At 39.5% G+C, this 27,758-nt stretch overlaps 1 protein-coding gene across 1 annotated transcript; it reads left to right on the top strand.

The window, feature by feature from the left end:
• Positions 1 to 27,495, top strand: LOC142354165 (uncharacterized). The gene is made up of 5 exons (XM_075406428.1): positions 1 to 120; positions 185 to 1,087; positions 1,133 to 1,654; positions 1,746 to 3,001; positions 27,054 to 27,495. Exons 1-5 carry the CDS (start codon positions 1 to 3, stop codon positions 27,493 to 27,495), a joined length of 3,243 nt encoding a protein of 1,080 aa, XP_075262543.1.
• The last annotated feature ends 263 nt before the right edge of the window (positions 27,496 to 27,758 follow it).

Genomic DNA, 27,758 nt, shown 5'->3' on the forward strand with positions numbered 1-27,758 from the left:
ATGCCGATTCTCATCCAAGCCTTCTGCCGCATTCAGAGGCGAGCCCCGCCAGCAAGAAGGCAAAGATGGAAGCCCAACCACGACCTGTCAGAGTTCGGAGCTACTCTTGAAGACAAGCTGGCAGACGCCAAACTGCCAGCCGACACAATTTAAAGAGCCAAACAGTTCACTGCCATTGTAATAGAAGCAGCCTCAGCGACAATGCCAAGAAACAAACCAGGAAAGAAGACGCGATGCTTCATCACACCAGAAATCAGGCAACTCATCAGTAACAGGAACCGCTTGCGACGCAACCTCCATCAGAACAAGAACGAGTGGCTTGAAACCTGCCGTGATGTCAGAAAAAGTCTCGGCTGCCCGCAAGAACCAGTGGGTCGAATTTATCGAGGAACATGAATACGGAACTGACCCTCGGAAACTGTGGAGTGTCCTCCACTCCCTTGGTTACACGACAATTCCAATCCAGCCGAACGAAGCACTAACGCTGGGAGATAAAACCATCAGTAGCTCCCTCAAGAAAGCGGACGCCTTCATGCAACACTACATCAAGGAGAGCCGGCTTCAGTTCTCGAAGAGAGAAAGAAACACCAACAGAACAACCTCCCGCCGCCTAAAGTCCACGATGTCTGCCGACGACGCAAGCTCTCAAGACTTCACCATGCTCGAAGTCGAGAAAGCGATTGCAAGCAAGCGAAGCCGAGGAGCTGCCGGACAGGATGAAATAACGCCAGCCTTTGTCAAAGCCTTCGGACATGACGCGAAGTGCGCACTGCTAGCACTTTACAATGACTCGTATAACCACGCAGCTGTCCTGCAGGGATGGAGAAATGCCACGATCATCCCCCTGCTCAAGGCCGGAAAGGACCCGGCGTCGATGGCCTCGTACAGGCCAATCAACCTGACTTCATGCCTTGCCAAAGTCCTGGAAAACATGATCGCCTCTAGGCTCGTGCACCTGATCGAAACTCGAGGACTCCTTAGCAACAACCAATGTGGAGGACGAAAGAAGAGATGTTGTGGAGACCTCATCTTCAGACTTACGCAAGCCATTGACGACGCCTTCCAATCCAGAAAAGCTGTCAGAGTGGTTATGGTGCTCTTCAATTACAGCAAGACATTCAAACTTTTTTAGAGACAAAAGCTAATTCTGACGCTCGTGGACAAAGCTATTCCTTCTAGGTACATCCACTGGATCGCAGCCTTTCTTAACAACCGGCAAGCAAGATGCCTCTACAGTGCAACGCTCAGCAGGACCAAGAAGCTTCAACAAGGCGTCCCGCAAGGATCCGTGCTGGCCCCGCTATTGTTCCTGCTCTTCATCGACCCAGTTACCAACGGACTTCAAGAGGATCATGCGGTCTTCATGGACGACCTCTCTGCGTGGTCGGCAAGCCAGGACAAAGGTATCGCAACCGAACGAATACAAAATGCAGTCAATCACGTTGTTGAAAAGAGCAAAGAAAACAAACTGACGCTGAACACCCAGAAGTGTGAAGCAGGATACTTCTCCGCTGGATCCACCGATGCGAATTGGAAACCACCGCTCCACATCGACAATGAAGCAATGCCCTTCAACTCAACGCCCAAGTTCCTAGGATTTCGAATGGACAAAAGCCTGTCCTTTAGTGCCCAAGTCGACGACGTGACGCAGAAAGTTAAAAAGAGAACATCACTCCTCCGCGCCGCAGCCTCTAGGGACTGGGGGTGGCACAAGAACACCCAACGCCGTGTTCCAGTCAACCTAGCGCAGCGTGATGGACTACGCGGCGCCCGGATGGCAATCGTTCTTGAGCTCAACCAACATGGACAAGCTCGAGAAAGCTCAGAATCAAGCATTCAGAGCTATTACAGGCCAGTATTCGTCAACACCGCTCGAAGCGCTCCGCATCAAATCAGGGTTCCAGAGCTATGCAACCCACAGCAAGCGGCTGACGGCCGCCTCTCAGCAGAAGGCCTTCAGACTTTCAACCGAGCACCCACGAGCTGTAGCGCTTAGTTCTACCGTCCCTCGAAGATTGAAACGCTCAAGTTGGAAATCGACGGCTCAGGAACTACTCTCAGCTATACCCGTGGAACTGGAGAAACGAAACTACCAACAACCAGACCAGGAAAAACCACCATGGGAAGGATACAACACCTCAAACTGGACTGTCGCGGACACCCTAGCTGGTGCCAGAACCAAATGTCCGAAAGAAACGACGCTAGATGTCCTTAGGAACCTTAAGGGAGACATCTACTTATACACGGATGGTTCCGCATCACACGGCAACGAAAATGGAGGGTACGCAGTTGTTGCAGGCATAGGCGACCAGGCCAGCACCGATGTCATCGCCAAACTACGAAAGAGAGGCCGAGCCATCGCGTCATCATTTGACGAAGTGAAGGCGGCAGTGCTGACAGTCTCTTGGCTAATGTGCAACCAACAGCGCGGAACAACAGCTGTCATCTGTACCGACAGTCAATCTTTCTGCACTGCTCTCTGGAAAAGAAACAGTAGCACAACTGTCATCCGTTCCTTCATGGACAGCCACCACTCCAAAGTCGTTATCCAATGGATACCAGGGCATTCAGATCTCGCCTGGAATGAGCTAGCAGACTCAGAGTCCAGAAAGACAGCTGTCACGACTACTTCAGAAGCCGAACCGACGTCCCTTCGAGCCGCACTGAGCTTCATCAAAAGAACTTTCAAGGACCCCGAGCCCTGCCATCATTGTGCCAAATTCACCTACAAAGACTACAACTACAAGGCAGAAGCCAAAAAGACCACGAGCAAAAAGGACGCTGTCCTACTAGCACAGCTCCGCAGCGGACATTGCAAGCTACTGAAGGCATATGTCAATCTGCTGGACCCCACGGTCAACCCAACATGTCCCTTGTGCACATTAGAGCCGCAGACCCTCGAACACTGGCTGAATTGCCCAGCCACGGCCAAATATCGACTTGAAAATTTTGGCACATGCCAAACCAGACTGAAATTGCTGACTGAGGCACCCAACGGGCGGTGGCGCTCGCCAGACGAACTCTGGGCGCCTATACCACTCACACACACACCAACAGTTTGCAAATTAAAAGTAAGAAACAAAACTAGCATTGAGGAATAATTGTTTGAACAAGGGATAAATCGAATTTCAATCCCCCTGCAGCAGATTATTTTTGAGAGGTGGGAGATTGATTAGTTGGAAGCTGCCGGGAAACAGATTATCGATTATTGGGCAATCAGTTGTTTACGAAGTAAGTTTTTCCTTCCAACAAGGACGTTTCTTGCTGAGGAGACCATGACTTCAAGTGGTAAAATTAATCTAAAAAGTTACGGCAGAGGGAAAAAGGAATTAAATTCGAACAATTGAAACAAGTTTGACAAATGAATAAACTGCTACTAACTGAAGATAACTTTTTGATAAAAATTCACGACGAGATAACAATTCAAGTCAATTTGGACAATTCAGCTCAGAGAGTGAGGAGGAACTAGAGCTAGAAGGCAAGCTTCAACGAACAAATTTGAAGAATTTCGATTAACGTTCTCGAACAAAAAATTCCATAATCAGTCACATGTCAAGTGTTCCCCCAAAAACAACGTCGGATTGTGCCAATATCTTTAAAGTTACACAAAATCAACTGCAAATTTGGGGTCTATTCTGTCCCCCCCCAGTGTTATTTATAACCCCCAGTTACCAATTATATGTTGTTATATAGCACGCTTCTATGTAAGAAAATAGCACGTGCGCCTGGGGGTCATAAAAGATTTATGCTCACTAAGATGGGGGGACAGAATAGATCCCAAATTTGATTCGAAGTCAACTTTGAACGGAGCAAATTTGTTTTATTGTTCATTGTACAAAAAACTAGAGGTTATTTAAAAAATTGTACCAAAAATAAGATTGTACCAAAAAAACTAGAGATTTGAAAATCCCAGTTCGTTCCCCGGTGCTTGTATGCAATTTAAATTGAACAACCGCGCAACATTAGTTTAAAAAGATGACGTTGAGGAATATTGAAGGAAATCTGCTACATAGGCGTGATGAGAAGTTGAAGGAGTGAAAATACAAAAAAAACAACCGCAATGAGATAAATGTCCTCTATGAAATGCAAAGACATGCAAACAAAATTAAGCGTGAACGAAACAAAACAAACGCATTGTTTTTTGCCCTCTAGCTGACGGCAGTCAAGAAAATTAGCAAAGTCACTTTATGTTAGTGATGTCTTAAAAACAACATGCAAAAAAATAGACAGTCGAATCTTGCAGTACCAGTTGATGTTCCAAAAAGCACAATATATTGTTTTCCTTGTATCAACAAGTGCACGAGGTTAATCACTCTTTCAAGGTAATTACGGGGACATTAAACCAGAGTAACAGGGTTAAAATATTTCCTTAGGCGGTTCTTCTTTGAAATCAGAGAGCTGCACAAACCAGCTCAAATTAAATTAATCGATCCAAAAGCTAATTTCTTCACAAAAGCTTTAATAAGTTGTAACTTCAGAGTGCCAATGCTTCTTGTAACATAGCTGCCATACACGCGAGGAGAAAACCAACAATAAAAGGGGTTCCTCTTGAATAGATGGTGCTACATTCAAAGATGCTCTCGCTTCAAGCATTTGTTCGGCCTTCAATTCCATCTGAAGACACGTATTATGGAAAAAACTGAAACATTGTTTTAAATACTTGTGCCCATCTAATAATAATATACTTAAGCTTAGTAAGTTTTGGCTGTTTTCGGCTTAAAAAACCTATTTATTGGTTTTTTACACTAATTAGGACTTAGTAAGTGAAAAACCAAGGCAGAACAAACAAAAATTAGTTTTACTTAGGTTACAGGGAAATGACAGAAAACATTCAAACGTGTTAGGTCATTGATATCTGTGCCTCAAAATTAAAAGTTTTAAACTAATTCAAATAGAATATCCGGAGAAGGTGCTTGATAGTACTGTCGTACTTTATAAAATTACCGTCGGCATCGCCAAGTGAAGGCACACTTTAAATTTTTAGTTGAGATTCGCTAAGGTGAATGCCTACTGAATTCTGCGCTAATTTTTTCGGAGCGGAATCAAAGCGATTGGGTTAACTGATATTGAATTGAGAAATAGTAGAATAAAAATGAAGTTGTTATCAACAAATGAAATCAGGTGGACAGAGATGTCTGATCGCGAGGTGGGAAATAGCAATCAGCTGAACAAAGGCAACTTAATATGGGCACTGTGAAATTCTGACTGGAGGTGAAATAAGGACAAAGAGTAAAATGAAATCCGAACTAAATTATAACATCGTATCAATTTTTACTGCACTAAAAATGCAAAATTAACATTTAATGCACAGGCAACTCATACCTCTTTGAGTGATCAAAAAAATAGTACAGTTAGGACAATCTTCTCATAATAGTATCAATATATACAAATGTTAATACCTGATTGCCGGTTGAGTTTGTATCGACCATTTTTTGCTGGTTATCGCAGCTTGTAGTCTGTACTATACCATAATGCGAGTTTCAATGATTTCGGATTTAATCAGAATTTACTTTTTGCCAGCCTCGAAACCTGTCATTTAGATGACGTCTTTTTTTAGGGTCAGGCTCCGGTAGTCTGCCGCGCGCTCGCTGGTCAGGGGTCGAAACTGTTCCGATGAGCAGAGAGATGCTTTGTTCCTCCAGAATTCAATCAGTCGTTCACTGGACTGTTTCCATCAGCCCACTGTATCCATTATCCACCTCCCCTACTCTACGTGGTCCCTTTGGTGGTGTAAAAATTGCCAAGAAGGTTGAGGAATCCTTAAAACCAGAGTATGACGGGCTTTGACGGATTTGACCAGATGAGCATTTGTCTTTAGTAGACTGAGAAGTGGGTTGAAGAACTTGTTGCAGCCCTGAAATCGGGGCATTGGGCGGGAGGTTGATGAGTTCTCCTGGTGTAGAGGAATAGTTTTTTCTCTTTAAATTCGGAGCGCCAAAAAGTTTGCGAGTTTGCGGCTGGGAACCGCCAGCGCACGTGCAATATCTGATCTCGAGGAAGATACGCTGCTGCCTGAGTCCAGTCAGCTATGCTTCATTTTCTTATCCCCTTCCCATTTTCGCGTATATTCCTTAATGTGACTTTGAATTCGTTCTCCTACTAGTTTTTCACTAGTTCGCGGTCCACGATGGTCGGCATATGCTTCTAGGGGTATCTGACGTTCTTTTTGAGTCCCGAATTTCGCAATTACACTATTGCGGACAGCGATGATCGCCTTCGCCAGTTCTTTATTTGTTGAAGTTATTGGGCTGAACTTGAAGATATTGGAGCCAGGTGCGAGCACTTCGTATAAAACCTCAAGGTTTTTTCGGAACTGCGCATCCACGATCGATTTTGAATTGCACCCAGCGTTTCAATAAAAGTATGGGCTTGAAAAAGGAAGTGCAAAGAAATTGAGTATCTCCGTGCTATTGCCCTCCCGATCATTTGCGTCCTTGATTGCTCGTGTCATGCACTTTTTGACGTCCATATCGTTTTCGTAGCCATTTTCTCCTTTAACATCAAGAAGGATGGCTTCAGGGATAACTGTATCTTCATATAATTAGCAGTTTAAATTGTTCTTGTAATGCGATTTAGGTGTAGTACACAATATGCTCAGCGGGGTATTAGGTTTTCTAGCAAATTGTGCTTGGAAGGGCAAGACCTTTGTTGTTTTCAGCTCACATATTTGCATATGGTGAATAATAATCTTAAGTGCATGCTTTATGTAGACCGAATTAGAAGCTGATTTCTTTTCTTCAATACATGCAAGTCTAATTTTAATTGTCTGTATTAATCTTTTCAACCAGTCCGTTAAATCGGTGGTCGTTGACAGGAGCTTCGATGATTTCAATACTCTTCTTATTACAGAAAATCTTCATTGATATCCCATACAACACTTTGCTTGATCCAAACGGATGAAATGAGGTATTCCATGATTTCAATATACATTTCCAAAATTTTTAATACATTGGGGCCATTTAAATTATCAAATGTACATGCAGTAGGACTTTTTCACATCTGCGGGGAGAAAGTATATTTGATGCCCTTTTTCGTCGTAACCTGCTCGATTAAAATCAATCTATATTTCATAGTTGGCTTCAGCACACGGTATATGAGAGTAAAATTGCATAGCAGGAATTACTGATTTAAGATTTCTATCAATTGCTGTGCACGGTTTACGTTCCGCTGATCTGACAATCGATTCCCTGTTCGTGTGTAGCCATCAGCAGTGTGTAGCCATACAAATCATGCCCCAGGTAACTAGGTGGCTTGCGTGTATATCATCGATGAGCGCTGCCCGCAAATCATTGGGAACTGATATCTTTTCGTCTATAAAGACGCAACCGTAACGCACATGAGTGTCCTGCCAATAAGCGTGGATATATTGTTATAGATCTTTCAATCTGTTTTCATTGTTAGTACAGATGCAGTCACGCACCTCTTTAATAACTGCATCTTCGCTCATAAGTGACGCTATCAAAGACTGGCTATATACTTGCACTTTTATGTTGTCAAAGTTTGATATTTATAGACTAGGCGTAAGTGGCGTGCTGCGGTTTGAGAATGCCGCTGTAGATGTTAGTGGGAGAGGAGTAGAGGATGGACCCGTTATACGAGAGGAGTCACCAAGTAGGACTCTAGTCATTTGCTACTTGGGAGGCATAGTGATTTTGTTCATTGATTCCCATATTACATTGATTGGTGTTCTGATAAGAGGTGATATTTGAATTGGAGACTAATTTAGCCGACTGATTGGGAAAGGGAGATTTCGCAAAATGCACTGATTTTATTCTTGGTGATTGACTTTTGCCATTATGATTGGATCACTTTTAATTAGCGGGATAATAGGTTTATAAAATAGCGTTTCTTGCCCCGCGGAACACTTAACGTTCTGAACTGGCAAAACTGCTCGAAATGAGGTGAAATTTGCTTAGCGAATGTGGTTTTAATTGATATTTGAGACGCGGTTTATACATATTTAGGGTTGTTTGCATTGTAGTTGGTATTTCCTAATGGATTTCGTTTTCCGGGTGGTGAATGAAATGTATCAGCGTGTAAAAGGGTGTCAAGTGTGCTAATTGTACTCAATGATTTCATGCTAAATTCACGATTAGTAGTGATTAGTGGTGCGTGTTTTAAGCAAAATGTATAAACGCGCAGCAGGTTGATTAGATGTTAGCTTCATTGAGATTGCGGACGCGGAAACTAATTCAAGTTTTGCAACAAAAAATTCCTCATCATAGGCGGACACTTTTTTAGTTTTCTGATTAGGGTGTCAGGACTTGTGGTCGATCAGGACCAGTGTAGCACCAGGCATACGTTCAATTTCAAATTGATAAGATAGAAATCTATCTACGCAAAAAGTGAAGCGGCCCTTGAATGATTTATTTGACCAAATTTTTTTGAGTTTTGAAAGAAGTGCTCAGTGATCTGTGGTAACTCCAAGATTTTTACGCTACAAATAGTACTTAAAGTTTTCAATAGACCAAACTACGCCTAGGAGTTCTAATTCATTGAAATTTTATCTCTCTTCACAGGAGATTTGGAATCTAGATTTAAAATGATGGGTTTACTACTAGACTCCTGAACTCACTAATTTGTTAGAATCAATTTTTGGTCCCTTGATAGAATCAATTTTTATCACTCGTTAGAATCGGGATCACTAACTTACTGAGAAATAGTTTCGATAAGCGTATCAATATTTGGCATTTGGTCTTTGAATTTGTAGATCGCTTATGGAAAACTTTTCAATCATTAGCCAGCTTTATAGACTGGTCTTTTTTAAACGTTACCTTAATTGCTGAAATAAAATAATTTTCAGGGCAAATTTTAAGTTTTGCTTTTTATCAAGTAATTTTTTTTGTTCAAAGTTTACACTAGCTTGCAAATTAATAGTTATGCGTCTCCCTTTTTGATGTCGGGTTTGAGAATTTTTGTGAATTTTTGATTTTGCTACATGATTATTAACTGTCCAACCCGAGTTTTTAAATGTGGGAAATGTAAAGTTTAAATGAGCAGTTTGGCGAACTTTTGTTTTCTTGATTACCTTATTGTCAAGAAGAAGGTGTGATGGCAAGTTCTAGCTAACTGAAGAGGTCACGATCGATGAGTGGTTTGAGCCCATCTGCAACAACTGTGGAAGTGGCGGCTGATGTATGTCAGCGGTTGCTAAATACAGGTATCTGGATCTTAACCTCAATTTGTATCGGTTAGGTTGAGAATGTCCGTAATTGTGGTTTAGTGATTTCGCGTACCCAGATTGCATATGGATTACCATTGACCACCCGCGAGTGACTTATTCAAAATGCTAGAAGCTGTTCCGGAGTCGAAGATTAATGATGCGGAAAAATTTCCGATTTTGATAGGCGTTTTAAGTGGTTCAATTTTTTGAGATTATTGTGAATTGTAGCTACCATTTTCTGTTGCCGCTACTGTAATTGGATTCGTAAAGTTTCGATGATGATTGTAAGAATTTTTCGGAATTCTCGAGATGAGATTCTCCATCTAGTGTTTTGACCGACCTCTTTTTTGGGTTCTGAGGTTTCTGAATTTTTTGTTTGCGACATACTTTTGCGAAATGATTGAACAATCCATAATTATTGCAATTTTTTACTTTTGCGATGCATTTGTCCCGGTGATTGGGGAAAAAGTCTCCCAAAAATTTGAACAATATAGAAATGTGGACGGTTGCCATGCTTTTGGAAACTTCTCGAAAGAAACCAATTCAAAAAGCGTGTGCTAGAAGGATACTGAAGGGCATTTACGCTGGCCGGAATGAGAGTCTTGTTGCTTTCTTGAATATAATGCTGATTTCGCATTCCGAGTTCCATTTTATTTTTAGTTCTAGTGCTTCCCTGAGCATTACTGTCTGTTTTCAATGTTCCTTTTATATTTCAAGGTTGGTTAAATTAGTGAGTAAGTCATCTCGGATCAAAGTTTACTTCCTTGTTCTCAAAATTGCAATTTTCAGCCAATTTCTTGAGTTTTATATAGAAGTTTTCTACAGATTCTTTTCGTAGTTGTCTTGTGATGAGGAAAATGTGTAGGTCAAATATTATGTTTTTAGGCCTGATGAATGCATCTTCGACAATTTTCCTAACGTTGGCAGCTGTGGGAGTATCGATTATTTTGTCACGGTTCTTGCTACTGGTTTTATGTGTCCTCTATCTTAATATTGAGATAGAGGAGAGAAACTGTATTTCGGTTCGCGAGTAAACATGGTTTTTGTGCGCACAATATTTCGATTTCGATGAGTATATGGCATTTGTTTTGCCAAGAAATTTTTCACTCGTTATTTTGCGCATTCCGTTCCCGTTCTGATTGTGCTGAGGATCCAGGGATTGTTTCCTCGTACTCCAGAGGAGGTTCTTCCAATTCAGGTTTTGTCCCAATAATATTTCCAGAATAATGTTTTTCTTGGCAATTAAAGATAGTTTGTACTTAACCCTTCACTTTATCCAACGGAGAGGTGGACCAGCTCCGGTGTAGGCTTGTCCCAAATGGCGTCGATTCTTAGTGAGTTTCATTTGTTTGCTCACTGCGCCATGTCTTACTTTATTAAATTAACGTCGGCTTCGCCACGCGAAGACACACTCATTTGTAATTGAATTTGGCTAGGCGCAATGCTTATTGAGTTCTACATTTGATCTCGAGGAGCGGAATCAAAGATTTTGGAGCAACTGATAATGAATTGTGGAAAAAGTTAAAAAAAAAAAAGAATTTCTTACAAAAAATGAAATCAAGTAAACTGACAAGCCTTCTCATGAGGCGCGAAATGACAATCAACTCTACAAAAACAATTTAAAGCGGGAAACCTGAAATACTGACTGGAGACAAAATAAAGATGAAGAGTAAAATGAAAAAAAAACAAACAACGAAAGCACAGGTACCACAAGTACCCTAAACTTTTCACGCTAGCGGTATGAAACTAACTTTTTCGGGAGCGCAGAATAAATCAAAAGCACAAAAATTTAACAGATTGCATCAAAATCAATTACGAGAGGAGTTGATAACAGATATATTAAGAAACCAAAGGAACAGCAAGTAAGACGCAGGCTCGGAGGTGTTCAAGACTTACAAGAACAAGCCGTGATGAATACCAGAGTTATTAACCGAAAAAGATTCGGGACAAAATTGACCTTACAAATACAAAACATGTGAAATCAAGTGCCCCTTGACACCTAAGCATTGTAAGCCCACATTAAAGCCACCAAAAATTGTTTGAGCAAGCCAGCGTAACATTTGATTCAGAAGAAATCAGTCATCATAACGCATCTTCGTCAGTCATCATAACGCTGGCTAAAGAAGTGGAAACTCAAGTTCATTGGGAACGCTTTAGCATCCTCAAATGATTATGTAAAACACTGATAGAGATGCATCGAACTTTGTTGTCCTCTAAAGAAAAAATTTTTTTAAAGAAAAGCGTTTCCAAGGTATTGCAAAATTAACAGTTTGCTAAAGAGTTTATATCAATGGAAGATTAAAAAGGTTTTGATGCAAGATCAGCAAGACTTTGCAGTTTTGATAGTTTTATATGAAACAACTTATTTGTACCTGTTTCAAACAAAGAATCAAAAAAAATTGAAGAAATTTATTCAATAATGTGACAATTGAAAACCTTGTGAAAGCAGCTTTGCGTATCGGGAAAACGATCCATTTCCGTCAAGGGAATAAAAATTGTTGGAAAATTGTTCTGCTGCTAATTAATATTGAAGATACAAGTTATATCTCTTTTTCGACAAGTAACAGTTCTTGAACTTGCGGGGGAGCGTTGCAAATACAATGGAGCTTGTGTTGGACCAGTTGCTTAAAGAGGAACTTCTTGCTTCAAAAGTTACAAAAATTGGAAATATTTTTTGGGCTAAGAACTTAAAAGCTGTGGGCAGTTCTACACTTCATCCTGCGGAGCGGAATCAAAGAAATTGGTGCAACTGATATTGAATTGAGAAAAACGTAGAAGAATAAAAATGAAGTGGTTATCAACAATTGAAATCAGGTGAACGCACATGTCTGAACACAATTTGTGAAATAACAATGAACTGGATAAAACAATCTTTCAGCGGGAAACGTGAAATACCGACTGGAGGTGAAAAAGAAATGAAGGGCAAGATTAAATAAGAACTGAACTGTAACATCCTATCCAATTTTACTACAATAATTAAAAAGGACAAATAAAAATCAGAGCACAGGTATCACAAGTACTTTAAACTTTTTGTGTTAGCGGTATAGTATTAAATTCCTCGGGAACGCAAAAGAAAACAAAAGCAGAAGTTTTCAAAAGGTTGCATCAAAATCAAACAAGAAAACTTAATAAGAGATATAAGAAGATTCCAAAAGATTACGAAGTGAGATGCAGGCTCGGAAGTAGTCGGGATTTACCAAACCAAACAAAAATGAAAACCAGACAAAAAATGGAGTATTTGCCACGTTTGCTTTGCCGACTCAAAATATAATGTGTTTTAAGCATCAGGGGGGTTGTTGGATAGGCGGTAATTTTCAAGCTTCTAAGAACAGCCCTGAGCCTTGACAGGTGCTTTTCAACCGATTTCTCTTCAAATGATGATTCTTGAAGAGGGACAAAGCTGATTGCTATTTTTTGAACAGCAAAATCGATAAACATTTTTCCAGACACGAGATGCAGAATTTCGTTTCCGAAGCATAAAATCCAACAACTCGCGTGGTTTTTTCTTTGAAAATAAGGGCATTGAAAAAAGGATATATTTTTCATTGCAGCGAAAATAGTTCACAAAAATTTTTGCATAAACAAACAAGGAGCTGTGAACGGAGCAATTAAAAAATTTTAAATCAGCCAGCAACTACCAAAAGTTGCTTTTAAAAGTATAAACTATATATCACTTTCGACAAGTAACAGTTCTCTAACTTGCGGTGGAGCGTTGCAAAAACAATGGCGCTTGTGGTAGACCAGTTGCCTAAAGAAGGACTTCTTGCCTCAAATTTACAAATATTGGAAAAGATTTAGTTGCATTGTCTGCTGTAAACTCGAAGGCCATGAGCCATTCTACATTTGATCTTGCGGAGCGGAATCAAAGAGATTGGTTTAACTGATATTGAATTGAGAAAAAAAATTAAAATGAAGTGGTAATAAACAAATGAAATCAGATGACCAGATATGTCTGATCACGATGTGAGAATCAGCAGTCAACTGAATAAAATCAACTTAAAGCGGGAAACGTGAAATACTGACTGGAGGTCAAAATGGGATAAAGGGCAGGATGAAATAAGAACTGAATTGTAAAATTGTATCAAACTTTAAGGCACTAAATAAAACGGACAATTAACAACCAATGCACAGGTATCACAAGTACCTTAAACTTTTCACGCTAGCGGTATAGAATGAAAATCCTCGGGAGCGCAGAATAAATCAAAAGAACAAATTTTGAACAGGTGGCATCCAAACCAATAACTAGAGGAATTGATAAGAGATCTATGAAGATTCCAAAAGAATGTCAGTTGCAGGCTTGGAGGTGTTCAGGATTTACAAAAACAAAGAGTAATGAAAACCAGTTAAAAAATGTTGTATTTGAAGCGTTTGCCTGGCAGCCTCAAAATATAAAGAGTTTCGAGTATCCGAAAAGCTTTTGGACGGGTGCGCTTTTTTTCAGCTTCTATGAAAAGCTTTGAGTCATGACTGGTTTTTTTTCAACAAGTTGTTTTTTGCTGTTTTTTGAACAGCAACATCCAATAAAGTTTTTCTCTGATAAGAGCTGCAGAATCTCATTTCTGAAGCATTAATTCCAACAACTTGCTTGCTTTTTGCTTTGAAACTAGGGGACGTTGAAAAGAGGACATATTTTCATTGTGTTGGCGCCACTTCAAATCTGCTACAAAAGCCATCAGACAGCAGGAAATAACTTTTGAAACTAAAAAAACTTAGAGTTTGTCAAAACTCAAAAATGGTCAAAACTGAAAATTTTTACAAGTTGGGACCGAAAATCTGTACACCCCCCGATTTTGGGAAGGCAAAACCCGAGCAACCCGAGGTTATGGCAGACGGTTAGAGTTACCTCTAAAATATCCATGGACCCAACGAACGTTATTGCATCAGACACACAAGTGTGTCTATTAGCACTTATATGGTGCAAAATTGGGGTTTTTCGAAATTTTGTTATTTATTGTTAAATTTCTTAAGTTGTTTCTTTTATGATATTTAAGATGATCATTAAAGGTGAAATACCGTACATTTGAGGCATTTAGAGCCACTTAATAACCATCCGTGCTTATGTCAACAAAAGTAAATATTGCAGTAATTTGACATTTACTAGGTAAACAATGACCTAAATCTTTTTCTTGATTAACCAATCAGAGACAAGTAGCAAGGATGTTATAATTGATAAATATTTGATTATTTATTTTAACCCAATAGTTTGATTAGTAAAATCTTATTGTATTTAGAACCATTAGAAACTGTTACCAAGAGCAGTTGGCTCTCAGATAGACTAAAATTTGATTCTTTATCAACTTTAGTCTTTTTGTTAAGTTTTTCTAGATCTTAAGATCTTGCGAGTTCTAAGTTAGTTGAGCTTACTTGACGACAAGTTTGCAGCAATACTAGCTACTGGCTGAAGCCTTTCAAACTTCAGCACGAGATTGAACATAGATTATCACTAAGGATTTTCTTAACTTCAATCAACAAAATTAAAGTTACAGTCCTTTAAATACGTCCGAGCGACTAATTATTTCTGCCAGATTGTTAGTCAATCGAACCCAGTGAAGAACCAGGCCGGCGTAAAACTCGAGAACCAGGCTGTGATATATCGTTTCCGCTGAGATTCTTGAGCAGCCGCAACATTTGGTCCGCCGACTCAGACACAGACAACAACAACAGCAGTGTCACGAATAGCAACAAATCTTCAATTCAAACTGGTGGACCAAAACACAACAAGCAACGGTGGCCAGCAAAAGTCCCAACAGACACTGGAAGACAACTGATTGGAAGGCGAGTGGTCAACTCAAGACGTTAGAGAAAGAGCAAGCTGACCTACTCAAGTCCTTCTCCAGACACCTCAACGAGCTAAAAGACTACCTGACACAAAACAAAACAATGACGGCCGAAGGTGCTTATCGATGTTTCTTCGAGACATACAAAAACTTGGAAGACAACCGACAACAGCAGAGGTCACTATTAAAACCAAAGTATTTTGGAAGCTTTGACAATGACACCAAGCGTATGTTAGAAGAAAAGAGCAAAGTTTTGCGATGGGTAGTTGAAAAAATACCAGATCTCCAAGATATTGAAGATTGTCGACTGCGAGAGCGCCAGTTGGAGTTAGAGCAGGAGCGTGAAGAAATAGAACTTCGTCGCCAGCAAGAAGAGTTACGTATATAACAGCAACAACAACAACAGCGGCGAGAACAAGAGTTACAACAACAACAACGAGAACAAGAGTTACAACAACAACAACAAGAACAAGAGTTACGTCTAAAAATACAACAACAAGAAGATGAACTGCTTCTTCGACAGCATGAGTGAGCACTTGAAAACGAAAGAAAGAAAGCAGAGGAAGAAGAAGAAGAAACTTGAGCTGACCAAAGGAATCTCAAGAGCATCTGGATCAGTGGCAGATGAGATAGAAAGTGTTGGATTAAAACGTAATCACAAAAGAACAACCGGGTGGGTAAAATCAGTGGCTCAACAGTCTCTCCCGCAACGGACACTCTCTCTAAATGTTGTTATCGACCCTCCAACGAATGTCACCAAGGACAGAGCTGACAAACGTTTCAGCACTTACCCGAAAACTACCCCGCTGTTCCAACCAGGAGAAAGACCTTTCTCAACGCAACTGGCTGAAACCAGCATTCTCAAGAAACCAGAAATTCGTAAACCAATTAGAGTAACGGACCCACCAGCACCGCCGTTGACAAGGACGACGTTTCAGCAGCAGGGAACGTCAGCAGTTCAAGACACAAACAGGAGCCCCAAGTCATCTACCAACCAGTACCAAGCAGTGGTGCCAGTGGCTTGCCAAAACTAAAACTGACTGAGTTTTCAGGAGACCCACTGGAGTGGCCAGAGTGGTCAGGTCTTTTTGATGTTGTTGTTCAACAAAAGCCGATCAGCGATACAGAAAAGATGCAATACCTCAAGACTAGTCTCACGGGTTAAGCAAAAGCAGCAATATCGGGAATGGGATTCAGCTCGCAATCATTCTATCATGCTTGGGATATACTCTGTGAGAAGTATGGCAGATCAGATGTCATAGTCAATGCTCAATTCAAGAAAATACATACTCATCCACCAATTCGGCACGACGATTCCTTGAGCATCGTCAAGTTTGCAAATGTGGTTACAAATGTGGTGAACACCTTGACTCAACTGGGATACACATCAGACCTGGAAGCAGAATTAGGGCTAAGTTCAACAACGAGAAAACTTTCTCCGCATTTGAGAGAACAGTGGTTGCAGTATATGCAAGATCGTCGACGACTGAGAGGCAACCTGATTGTTTTCAAAGAGTGGCTTGCCTCCAAAGCTGTAATTCATGAGAACTTGTTAGCACAGAACTCGTCGTTTGACAGAAACAAATTTCAAAGCCGTGATAAACCGAAGGCGAGTACCTTTGCTTCAAAGGCTGAAGAGCCAAGTAAACCCAAGAATTTTGAATGTCCCTTCAAAGACGGACAACACCCCATTTGGACATGTGAAAAATTCAAATCAATGAAAGTAAATGAACGACGAGAGCATGTCCAGAAGCTCCGACTGTGTTTCAATTGTTTGAAACCAGGTCACATGTCGAAGGACTTCAGAAGCAGGACCTGCAGTGTACCCAGCTGAGGAAGGCGGCACAATAGGCTTTTGCACAGCGAACTACCGAAGAAGGAAAGTACAAAGAATGTCTCAGATGCTACAACAGCAGTAGTATCTAACATCACCCAAGGAGAACTCCCAGTGGTACGAATCAAGCTGACAAACAGAGACTTAAGCCTAAATGTATTAGCAATGTGTGATTCGGGATCCTCAATCTCATTTTTGCACAAATCAGTGGTGTCAAAACTCCAACTCCAAGGCCGAAACGCATCTCTATCAGTAGCAGTGATCCATGGCTCACAAGATGTCAAGACGGAAATAGTGCCGATAGCTGTTTCAGCGCATGAGAAGTCTCGATCATTGACAACAGTGCAATTCTATGTGCACGAGAAACTGAAGTTGGGTGACCAGATTGTGGAGCTGCAAGAGTTGAAAGACCGCTACCCACATTTGAGGAACTTGCCAAGTCAGAGCTACAATCTAAACGATGTTCAAGTGATTCTTGGACAAGATTGTTACGATATTCATCACCCTTTTGAATTCAAGAAGTAAGAAGACAATGCTGCACCATGGGCAGTGAAATCAAAAACTGGCTGGGCCTTGAGTGGTCCGCTACCAGCGAAGCAGGCAGCAACTCTTGCCACAACAGCAACATCAATTGCAGATGATAAACTAGCAAACTAGTTGAGTAAGTGGTGGGATATCGAGTCCTACGCTTCAAACTGCGATGTCACCGGACATTCAAAGGAAGAGGAACGAGCAATCAAGACGTTGGAGCAAACAACGCGATTCAACGGTGAAAGATATGAAGTAGGACTTCTGTGGAGAGAGGACGAAGTGAAGTTACCGAACAACTTCTACTCTGCAATAGGGCAACTCAAGTCCCTAGGGCAATGCCTACAGAAAGACGAGACAGTACGAAAGCGGTACCAAGAAACCATTGACACAGATGTCAACGCTGGATACGTTCGGAAAGTAGATCAAGCTGAACTGAATGAAACCAAAGACAAACTGCAATGGTATTTACCACATCATCCTGTCATAAACCCGCATAAACCCGATAAAGTCAGAAGAGTATGCAACGCAGCAGCAAATTATCAAGGTGTAGCCCTGAACGACAAACTAATATCTGAACCAAACCTGCTGCAGATTTTGATCGGAATCATATTTTGCTTCCGAGAACTCCAAATAGCTTTATCAGCCGACATAGAAGCAATGTTTCTTCAAGAAGCTGTCCCAAACGATGACAGCCAATGTTTACAATTCTTATGGAGAGAAGATCCAGAGCAAACTCTCAACGCAAGACCCCTGACAGCAGTAAGCGACGACCCTGAAGATTTGACAGCACTCACACCTAATCATTTCTCGCTAGGACGAGAGAACGCGAGTGCACCATTCATGCCATTCAGTGAACGCTACCACGACCTGGGAAAATCATTCAAAACGGCTCAAGCATATGCCGACATGATCTGGAAAAGGTGGACTCGCGAATATCTTCCACAATGGAACCAGAGATCGAAGTGGTCAAAAGAACATGTGCGAAACCTTAAAGAAGGCGAGTTAGTTTGGCTAGTAGATGACGCTGTGAAACCCTGTGAATACAAATTGGGACAAATCATTGAGATCTTCACTGGCAACGACGGAGTTGTAAGATCAGCGAGACTCAAAATGGCACATGGAGTGCTAAACCGGCCAGTCGTGAAGTTAGCACCAGTATTCTACGATGGTTTTTCCGAGATCGAAAACAGGGCCGGCGATGTTGGCGCCACTTCAAATCAGCTACAAAAGCCATCAGACAGCAAGAAATAATTTTTGAGACTGAAAAAACTGGGAATTTGTCAAAACTCAAAAATGGTCAAAACTGAAAATTTTTACAATTTGCGACCGAAAATCTGTACAGCCCCCCCCCCCCCGATTTTGAGAAGGCAAAACCCGAGCAACCCCAGGTTATGGCAGACGGTTAGGGTTACCTCTAAGCCATCCATGGACCCAACGAACGTTATTGCATCAGACCCACAAGTGTGTCTATTAGCACTTATATGGTGCAAAATTGGCATTTTTCGAAATTTTGTTATTTATTGTTAGATTTCTTAAGTTGTTTCTTTTATGATATTTTAGATGATCATTAAAGGTGAAATACCGTACATTTGAGGCATTTAGAGCCACTTAATAACCATCCGTGCTTATGTCAACAAAAGTAAATATTGCAGTAATTTGACATTTACTATGTAAACAATGACCTAAATCATTTTCTTGATTAACCAATCAGAGACAAGTAGCAATGATGTTATAATTGATAAATATTTGATTATTTACTTTAACCCAATAGTTTGATTAGTAAAATCTTTTTGTATTTAGAACCATTAGAAACTGTTACCAAGAGCAGTTGGCTCTCAGATAGACTAAAATTTGATTCTTTAACAACTTTAGTGTTTTTGTTAAGTTTTGCTAGATCTTAAGATCTTGCGAGTTCTAAGTTAGTTGAGCTTACTTGACGAGGAGTTTGCAGCAATACTAGCTACTGGCTGAAGCCTTACAAACTTCAGCACGAGATTGAACATAGATTATCACGAAGGATTTTCTTAACTTCAATCAACAAAATTAAAGTTACAGTCCTTTAAATACGTCCGAGCGACTAATTATTTCTGCGAGATTGTTAGTCAATCGAACCAAGTGAAGAACCAGGCCGGCGTAAAACTCGAGAACCAGGCTGTGATATATCCGTTCCGCTGAGATTCTTGAGCAGCCGCAACACATTGCATCAAAAGTAGTCCACAAAAACTTTTGCATAAGCAAAACGGAGCCGTCAACGGAGCAATAAAGAAAACTTTTAAATCAGTAAGCAGTTACAAAAGGTTGCTTTTAAAGCCAATGTCGAGAAACATTTAGCTCTGGGACTCGAATTTGGTATTAGGAACAGTTGTCAGGTCTGTGCGGATATAAATAGAAGTCAACGCACTCATAGTCCAAATTGATCTTATTGATATCTTGATATCTTGATATTGGAACAAAGATGGTCAACTGTGAAACAATGAAACGGAGTCACCATGAACAAAAATTTTAAAAAGGAAGAACCATTTCACAGTGAAAAAAAAGCATTGATAGAAGATTATTTTGCACAAAAAAGTGCAAATTGGGCTTCGTAAAATAGCTAGGCATTGCCTCTGAAAACATATTGTAGGGGCTGCTTGTTTATATTCACGGCTAAATGGGCATTCAGTGGAGCTAAATTTGTTTTTGTGAACAGAGAGTGGCACCGAGGCGACAGTTCTCTTCAACTCCCCGAATAGTTGGCAATGACGGACAGTAATAAAATAAAAATTGAATAGATGGCACTCACCGTAAACAACAAGTGTTGTCAAGCAAAGAAGATTCTGGACTAAACAGACCTTACACATATAAAACATGTGAGTGGAATCAAGGATCCAGTGCCTCATGACATCTAAGCAATTAAAACAGATGGAATGAAAAGAAGTGTGAACCAGACTTGTTAGGCCTGATTGAAGCCACCAAAAAAATTTCTGAGCCAGCGTAATAATTGATTCAGATGAAATGAAGATGACGTTGTCAGTCATCATGACGCTGGCTGAAGGAGGGGAATTCAAGTTCATTGGGAACGCTTCAGCATCCTCAAATTATTATGTGAAACAATGATTTAGATGAATCGACCTTTGTTGTCATCCAAAGAAAAAGCTTGCGAAGAAAAGCGTTTACAAGGTATTGCAAAATTAACAGTTTGCTAAAGAGTTCATATCAATGGAAGATTACAAAAGTTTTCCCAACATCAGCAAAATTTTGCAGTTTTGGTAGTTTTGTATGAAACAACTGATTTGTACCTGTTTCAAATAAAGAGAGTCAGAAGAAACTTGAAGTAATTTATTCAATATTGTGACAATTGAAAACCTTGTGAACGCAACTTTGCTTATCGGGAAAACGATCCATTACCGTCAACGGAATGGATGTTGTTGGAAAATTGTTTTGCAGCTAATTAAGATTCCAGGTAAAACTTATGTATTACTTTCGACAAGTAACAGTTCTATTACTTGCAAGAGGAGCGTTGCAAAAACAAAGGCACTTGTGGTGGACCAGTTTCCTAAAGAGGGACTTCTTGCTTCAAAAGTTGCAAATATTGAAACAGATTACGTTGCAGTGTCTGCTGCAATATTTTGGACTCAAAACTCAAAAGCCATGGGACTACTTTATCATTTGTCTAACAGGACCAGTACGGCATATCGAATAAGTTCCAAAATTAAAAACATTGAGAGTTTTCTTGAAGGAAATCATGTGGTTCATAGCTCGAGGAAGCCAATTGTATGTGACAGCGGGACAGTCTTTCTTGGCGTAGACCAACAGTTGGCAAACTATGCTGAAGCTTGGAAAAATGGTATCATTGAAGAGCGTTTGGGCAAGGAATTAAATCGAAGATCAGCCCACCTGCGGCACTTCATTTTGGAGAAACGCGGGAAAGATTGGTTAGATATTACAAGAAAGCTTATGACAGATTATGCAGTCTATTACGGAATATGCTCTTTCAATAAAGGCATTTCCTGTTGGGAGATAATACGATTCAAGATAATAGACGAGTTTTAAATCTTATATAAAGTAGATGAATGTTTTGATTCCAAAAAAATTCTCAAATGAATTTAAAGAGGCTGTTTTTCATATTTAACATTATTTAACACTTACCATTGCTCTTTCGATAGCCAGGAGCCTAATTCAATCTCAAACAGATTATGAAGGAAGCAATTTGATCTTCAAAATAGAAACAAAATTGAAAAATGAACGATCTCTTATTAACTAAACAGATATTTTTGATAGCAATTCACGGTAAGATAGCTCTTCAGATGAAAGAATCGGAACTTCCAAATCCGCTCAGAGAAGGAAGAGGAACTATAAGTTGAAAGCAAACTGCAAGGAATATCATTGGCAAATGGCTATTGGAAACTTTTTCCCAGAAAACTTTTCTTGACAAATCACACAACAAATGAAACCCAAAAATGACAAAAAATACATTAGAAGCATAGCAAAAACCGTCAGCCTTGTAATGGGCTTGTTGAAAAAATTGTTTCTCCAAAAGTCTTTACAAATATTGTAAATAGACTACTTTGGATTGTTTTATGTAAATTTTGGGCCCAAAAGCCACGGTACTGCTTGTGCATATGTAATACAATGCCAGTAGTGCATATCAATTTAGTTCCAAAACTCGCAAGAATGAGAGTTTTCTTCTAGGTAATCATTCGGTTCATACCTCGCAGGAGCAAATGTTATGTGTCGGCGCGACAGTCTTGCAAGCGAAGTTTACAAGCAGTTCGCAAACTATACTGCAGTATGGAACAAAGTTTGGATTGAGGAACAATTGTTTGAACAAGGAATCAAATGGAATATCAACTCATTCGAGCAATTCGATCTGAAAAGTTTTTAAACAAAGATGAAGTGAACTTGAGGCCCATCTTGATGACTGTTCAAGTGCCTGCAGAAGTTGACGACGATGTTTTGCAAAGGAAAACAGGACGGGCAATTTTGGTAGGAGCGAAAGCTTTGTAGGAGGGGAAAAGAACGAGGGAGAAGAACTTTGGTTTCCAGTTTTGTATCCGCTTTTTGTTGCCATGTACAGTAATCATCTTGCAAAGTGATTAAAAGAGGGGGAAAAGGACACCAGCAACAGTACCCAGCAAAAACAGCCATAGACAACCTCTTCCATTCTATAGACCTAAAAAATTTGGCTAACATGAGTGCATCTTGAGCATTAAATATTGTGTTATTGAGTCTTGTGTTCTGAATATTAATGAGCAAAACGTTGTTACTGGTTTTTCTATTAAAATTCGTTGGTCGGTGGCCATTTACTGGATATTTTGTCTTGTTTCAAATACTTGAACAGTAAACTATTGGATACTGTGTCTTCTATCTGCAAATGACGTGAGTGGTAATAAAGCAGTTATTGTTTCTTGCTTTTGGTATTCTGACTCGTGATTGTATAAAGTATAACCGCACCTACTTTTTAAACTATTTTTTATCATTGGCAAGGTTTGTCATGGGCATACCTTTTTGCCTCCGATTTGCTTCCTTATCAAAGCTGACTGGCTGGTATAGATGAAGAGATAAATATATTTTGCAATATATAACAAAATCCAGTGGAATTTGATTCAGAAAAAAGTTCAGCTTAACCAATAATTATTGATTTTCCAACGCACCCGCAAAAATATAGCTGATGTACATGTACAAAAACGAATTTCAAAAACTTATTATTCGTACATATTATGATTCGCTAAATCAACTGGGCGGGGCTGTGTAAAGTCTTCCTGATCACCCTTCAAAGTAAATCATCAAATGATTTCTGTTTCGGCCAAACAGCTCTGTCGGTATTTCATTTTGAGCAATAAAATCTGTGCTGTATAACATGCTAAATTACAACTTTTGAGGTGGGTCAAAATATTTTAGCGGTGGTGAAACAAAACTTATACCTCAGATATAAGTTAAAGATGGTCCTTTTTGGCGGCATGGGGGAAGTATTTCCCTTGTTTTTTTTGCTTAAATTGGTATCCTGAAAAAGTTTGGAAAAAATATATTGAAAATTTTAGTTTTTTCATTTAAAACGGAAAGAACATTTAGATATTTCCCAAAAACATGTTTTTGATTTCACGAACATTACTTAAAAGTTAGATAATAATTGTTGAAATCTTTGACAGATGTTCCCAAGATTTTGTTTGCCGTGTTTTGCTTTCTAATAGGCGCTATATTATTTATTGCTTTTAAATTTCACAAAATTTTTCACAAAGATCTTTCAAGAACATTCCAATCACATTCCTGCTTCATGCGATAAACTAGTTTTGTTCCACTAGATTGTTTAATCTTTCCATGAAATGAAAGGTCTGAGTACTATTCTACTTGGATAATTCATTACACTTATTGAGTATTTTTCAGATATCATTTGACAATAGCTGATTTTTTCGATAGTTTATCGGTGCATAATCAGCTTCTAACAAATGGAAGTTTGTGTTTTATTGATTTTATCAAGGGCCGCCTGTTTTTCTGCTTCATTGAAGACAGAGAAATTAATGCCAGATTTAGGATTTATTTAGTCACTGTTGCAACCTACATAAGAATAGCGGTTTTCGAATGAAGTATATTTGATTATTCTCAGTTTTATTAACTGCACTGATTTGAAAAATTAATAAGATTCAACGTATCACTTGAAAATTGAAATAAAAGCAACTATTTTATCAACTTTACACATAGAACAACAGATATATCTCAGGAATTACAAGACAAACATCAGTTGATATTTGAAAAAACGCCTTTAGTGAAAACTGAAAGGGAAACATTTTGTTTGTAAATTCATATTCAACCCCTTTTTAACAAATAAGAAGATAGATTAAACGTTTTTTGAGAACCGTTATCCTCGTTTGAAATCTATGAGTAAAAACGGATAGAAACTAAAATGACGTATAAAACGGAAAGAACATCAGTTTGTTTCCAATATTCTTATCTGTTAGCTGTCGTTTTCTACATCAAAGTCGTTCATTGCAGCTTCTTTGAGAATATTGTTGCATACGCTGACAGGTACGTTGACGACTTGGGCTAACCGATATCATCAGCTTTTTCTTTAAAAACTTTTCTTAAATTTGCATAATTTTTTTATTTTCAACAAAATTTCGAGCATTTGTTAAGAAAAATTACGCGTACACTGTTATTGCGTTTTTTAAAGAAAATTCAAACGTAATCAGTCAAATTATGAGATTTTAAGTAATTTTAAGTAATTTTATAAGTAAATTAATAGGAATTATTTCATATTGAAAAAAAGCATGAGTGTAAAAACTGTAAAACTTTGGGAGTTGATAATCCGTAAACAAATTATTTACCGTTAAAATTAGTATTTTGTTTGAAAAGACAATATGTTGGGTCAACGCAAATTAATCCGACATAAAAAAAGCCAAGACTTATGTAATAGTTATGTAATTTTCCAGAAACAATACATTGTTAACCGTTACAATCAAAAGAGAGCGTAGCGTTTTAAAATTATAATGTATTGCAATGCACCAAAAAAGGAATATTTCATTTTTTAACGTATCGAATGGTTGCGAGTGGCAGCGAACCGCTGTCCATGGCCATGACTCTCATCAACAGTGGGATGTAAATCGGAAACAGCGGACTGGTTATTGAGGAAACACCCTCACCAGCCCCTCAGGGACAATCTATAATAGCCCTATCAAATTATACATGGCGTGATTGATATCATTTTCAGAATTGTGCTGACTTGCCCATTGGCTGGTGTGCCCCCCGCCACCAATATATTTTATTAGGCTGACCCGTTTCAGATAACGGCGCAGAAGACATAAATTGAGTACATAGTATCTTAAGTATGTGACGTGTAAGAGAGGCGATTGCAAAATATCCTTGAGCGATAATAAAAGTACGTGTCACAGTCAACTAAAACAGCTTATGAACTAATATCGAAAATGGCTATTACTGAGTTTCGGCTCTGTAGTTGCGCCCGGAGCGCAACTAGCCTTCAAAATATCTTCTGAGCTTGAATTAGTTTACTCAAATAAATTCATTTTGAAAAGCAGTGTTTGATTGCTTGCTTGTGTCAGTTCTAAAACAGGTTGATTTTCAGCTTTCGAAGATATCTAGAAATATTTAATCAAGCAAAAGTTGTTCAATTCATGCACCACGAAACAAAAGAAATGTCGGCAACTGAGTTGATAAATTTTAAACAAAACCTGATCGCGGTCAAACGATGTAAGAACACCGTTTTTCAAATGCCAAATCTGTCATTAGAGAAAATTTTTCTTCTAAGGTTTATGAATTTTGTGGAACTTAATTAAAGTTTTATTGATCAACATTGACAGATAAGCATCTAAAGTTTTGCTGCATTGTTGAAAAAAAAAATAGTTTGATCATAATTCTGTGGAAAATTTATCCTATTTTTAATGTGAGAACAACTGATTTTTTAAAGTTTTTTTTATTATAACTATATTTGCAGTATGCTTACCAATGATATCATGTATGCTGAGGTATACCCAAATCCTCACAAGCAAATCTGCCCGATCTATGTACCTCTTGTTTGCCTATGTTAATACATTGAAAATGTAACAAAAATGCGAAAAGTAGATACGTCAAAAAAATTGACCGAAATGGAAGGGAAATGCTCAACTCGTGTTCGCAAAAGAGTCCAAATTTTAACTGCTGAATTTTTCCAGCTACAAAATCGCAGTAGTGACAACTGATAAGCTCACTTCTATGTGGCTTGTTATTATGCTTTAAAATAGTTTTATATGCTCAATTAATGAACATGTAAAACACTTTTACATCCTCAAAAGTGCGCAAAAATTTAGGCACAATTGTGGATTATAGATAAATTCAGTGCAAAAAGGATATCTAAATTGCCCGTACCTAGGTCGCAGTGAGTTTCAGCGCTGTACCATTGACTTTCAATTGTAACCAGTACTGTACCAGACAAATAGCAGTGTAAATAAATTTGCCAGTCTGCCCAGAGTCGATTAAGAAAAATCCCAGTCTGTTTTTTTTCTTCGCAGCATCATTTACATTATTGGTTAACACTGCACAGAATGTCTCAGTTCAGACTGTACAGACGAAGAACTAACAGACTGTACATAGCAAATTTTGAAAATTTCGAATGACTGATATCATGCATGAAATTTTCAACGTGGCGATACCCGGAGCTGCATTCTAGCCTAACTTGTACATACTACACCACAATTAACTGACACATCGACTTCCACCGACTTCCGCCGACCTCCGCCGACTTCCGACATCCGCCGACTTCCACCGACCTCCGCCGACTTCCACCGACTTCCGACCTCCGCCGACTTCCACCGACCTCCGCCGACTTCCACCGACTTCCGACCTCCGCCGACTTCCACCGACCTCCGCCGACTTCCGCCGACTTCCGACCTCCGCCGACTTCCACCGACTTCCGACCTCCGCCGACTTCCACCGACCTCCGCCGACTTCCACCGACTTCCGACCTCCGCCGACTTCCACCGACCTCCGCCGACTTCCGCCGACTTCCGACCTCCGCCGACTTCCACCGACCTCCGCCGACTTCCGACCTCCGCCGACTTGATAAGGCAATAAAGGACTTGTCACTGAATTTCCAAGTTGAAAATACCCCGGATTGTTTTGATGGTAAAGAGTCCAGTCGTTTGGGAAATAATTGTAATCTAGAGTTCAAAATTGGCAATCTTTGGGTTACGAAATGCCTAAACGTAACAACCCCGATTACGAACATATCCGAATTTGAAGTCCAGCTGGTACATGTCTGCAATGAAATTTATTGCTACAGAAGTCAGCGGAAGGTCAATCAATCTCTCTGCAAAATCCGAATAGGAGTACCATTTTTGACCAGGATTGCTAACTACGCTGGAAATATGACTTGGCAACAAGGTTTTGACTATTGCTTGGGAATGGGTCTGCCGTTTAGAGAAATTTATAGCTCTTATTTGGATGATTTTGGTCAACCACTCAACGGTCTTCGACGTCTTGACCACCCGGCCTACATTCACCTGTTGGACGCTGAAAGTGAAGGAACGTGGTTAGACCACGTAGATCAGAACGTAACTGAAAAGTTGTTTTGGGATCCAAATCCCGCTTATCACAACAGCGAAGATCGTGATTATGGTGCTGTGAATGGATCATTTTTCCAAGCGTATGGAGCTATCGATACGGGACCTGACGTTTTGTGCAGCAAATCAAACGATTCATGGATTGAGTTTGTTTCTGTTTGAAACAATTAATCCATAAACATATTAGTGATCATATAACGTTTCTCGTAGTTTTAATTCTGCTTATCTTTAGGTTTTTTTTTATTTCTTAGCCATAGATATTGTTATAAGCCTATTCATATCTAAGCCTATATTGAAGGAAAAGCTTGAAATATTTGGTTTTTAATTTTCATATGAAATTTTTACTGCATACAGTTTTGAGAAATGACACTAGCGAAGTTGATCTTGAAACCTTAAAAATTTAATCAGGAATTTTTAAAACCTTT

This window comes from Convolutriloba macropyga, chromosome 15, assembly GCF_964194025.1.
Source record: "Convolutriloba macropyga chromosome 15, txConMacr16.3, whole genome shotgun sequence".
Classification (NCBI taxonomy): domain Eukaryota; kingdom Metazoa; phylum Xenacoelomorpha; order Acoela; family Convolutidae; genus Convolutriloba; species Convolutriloba macropyga.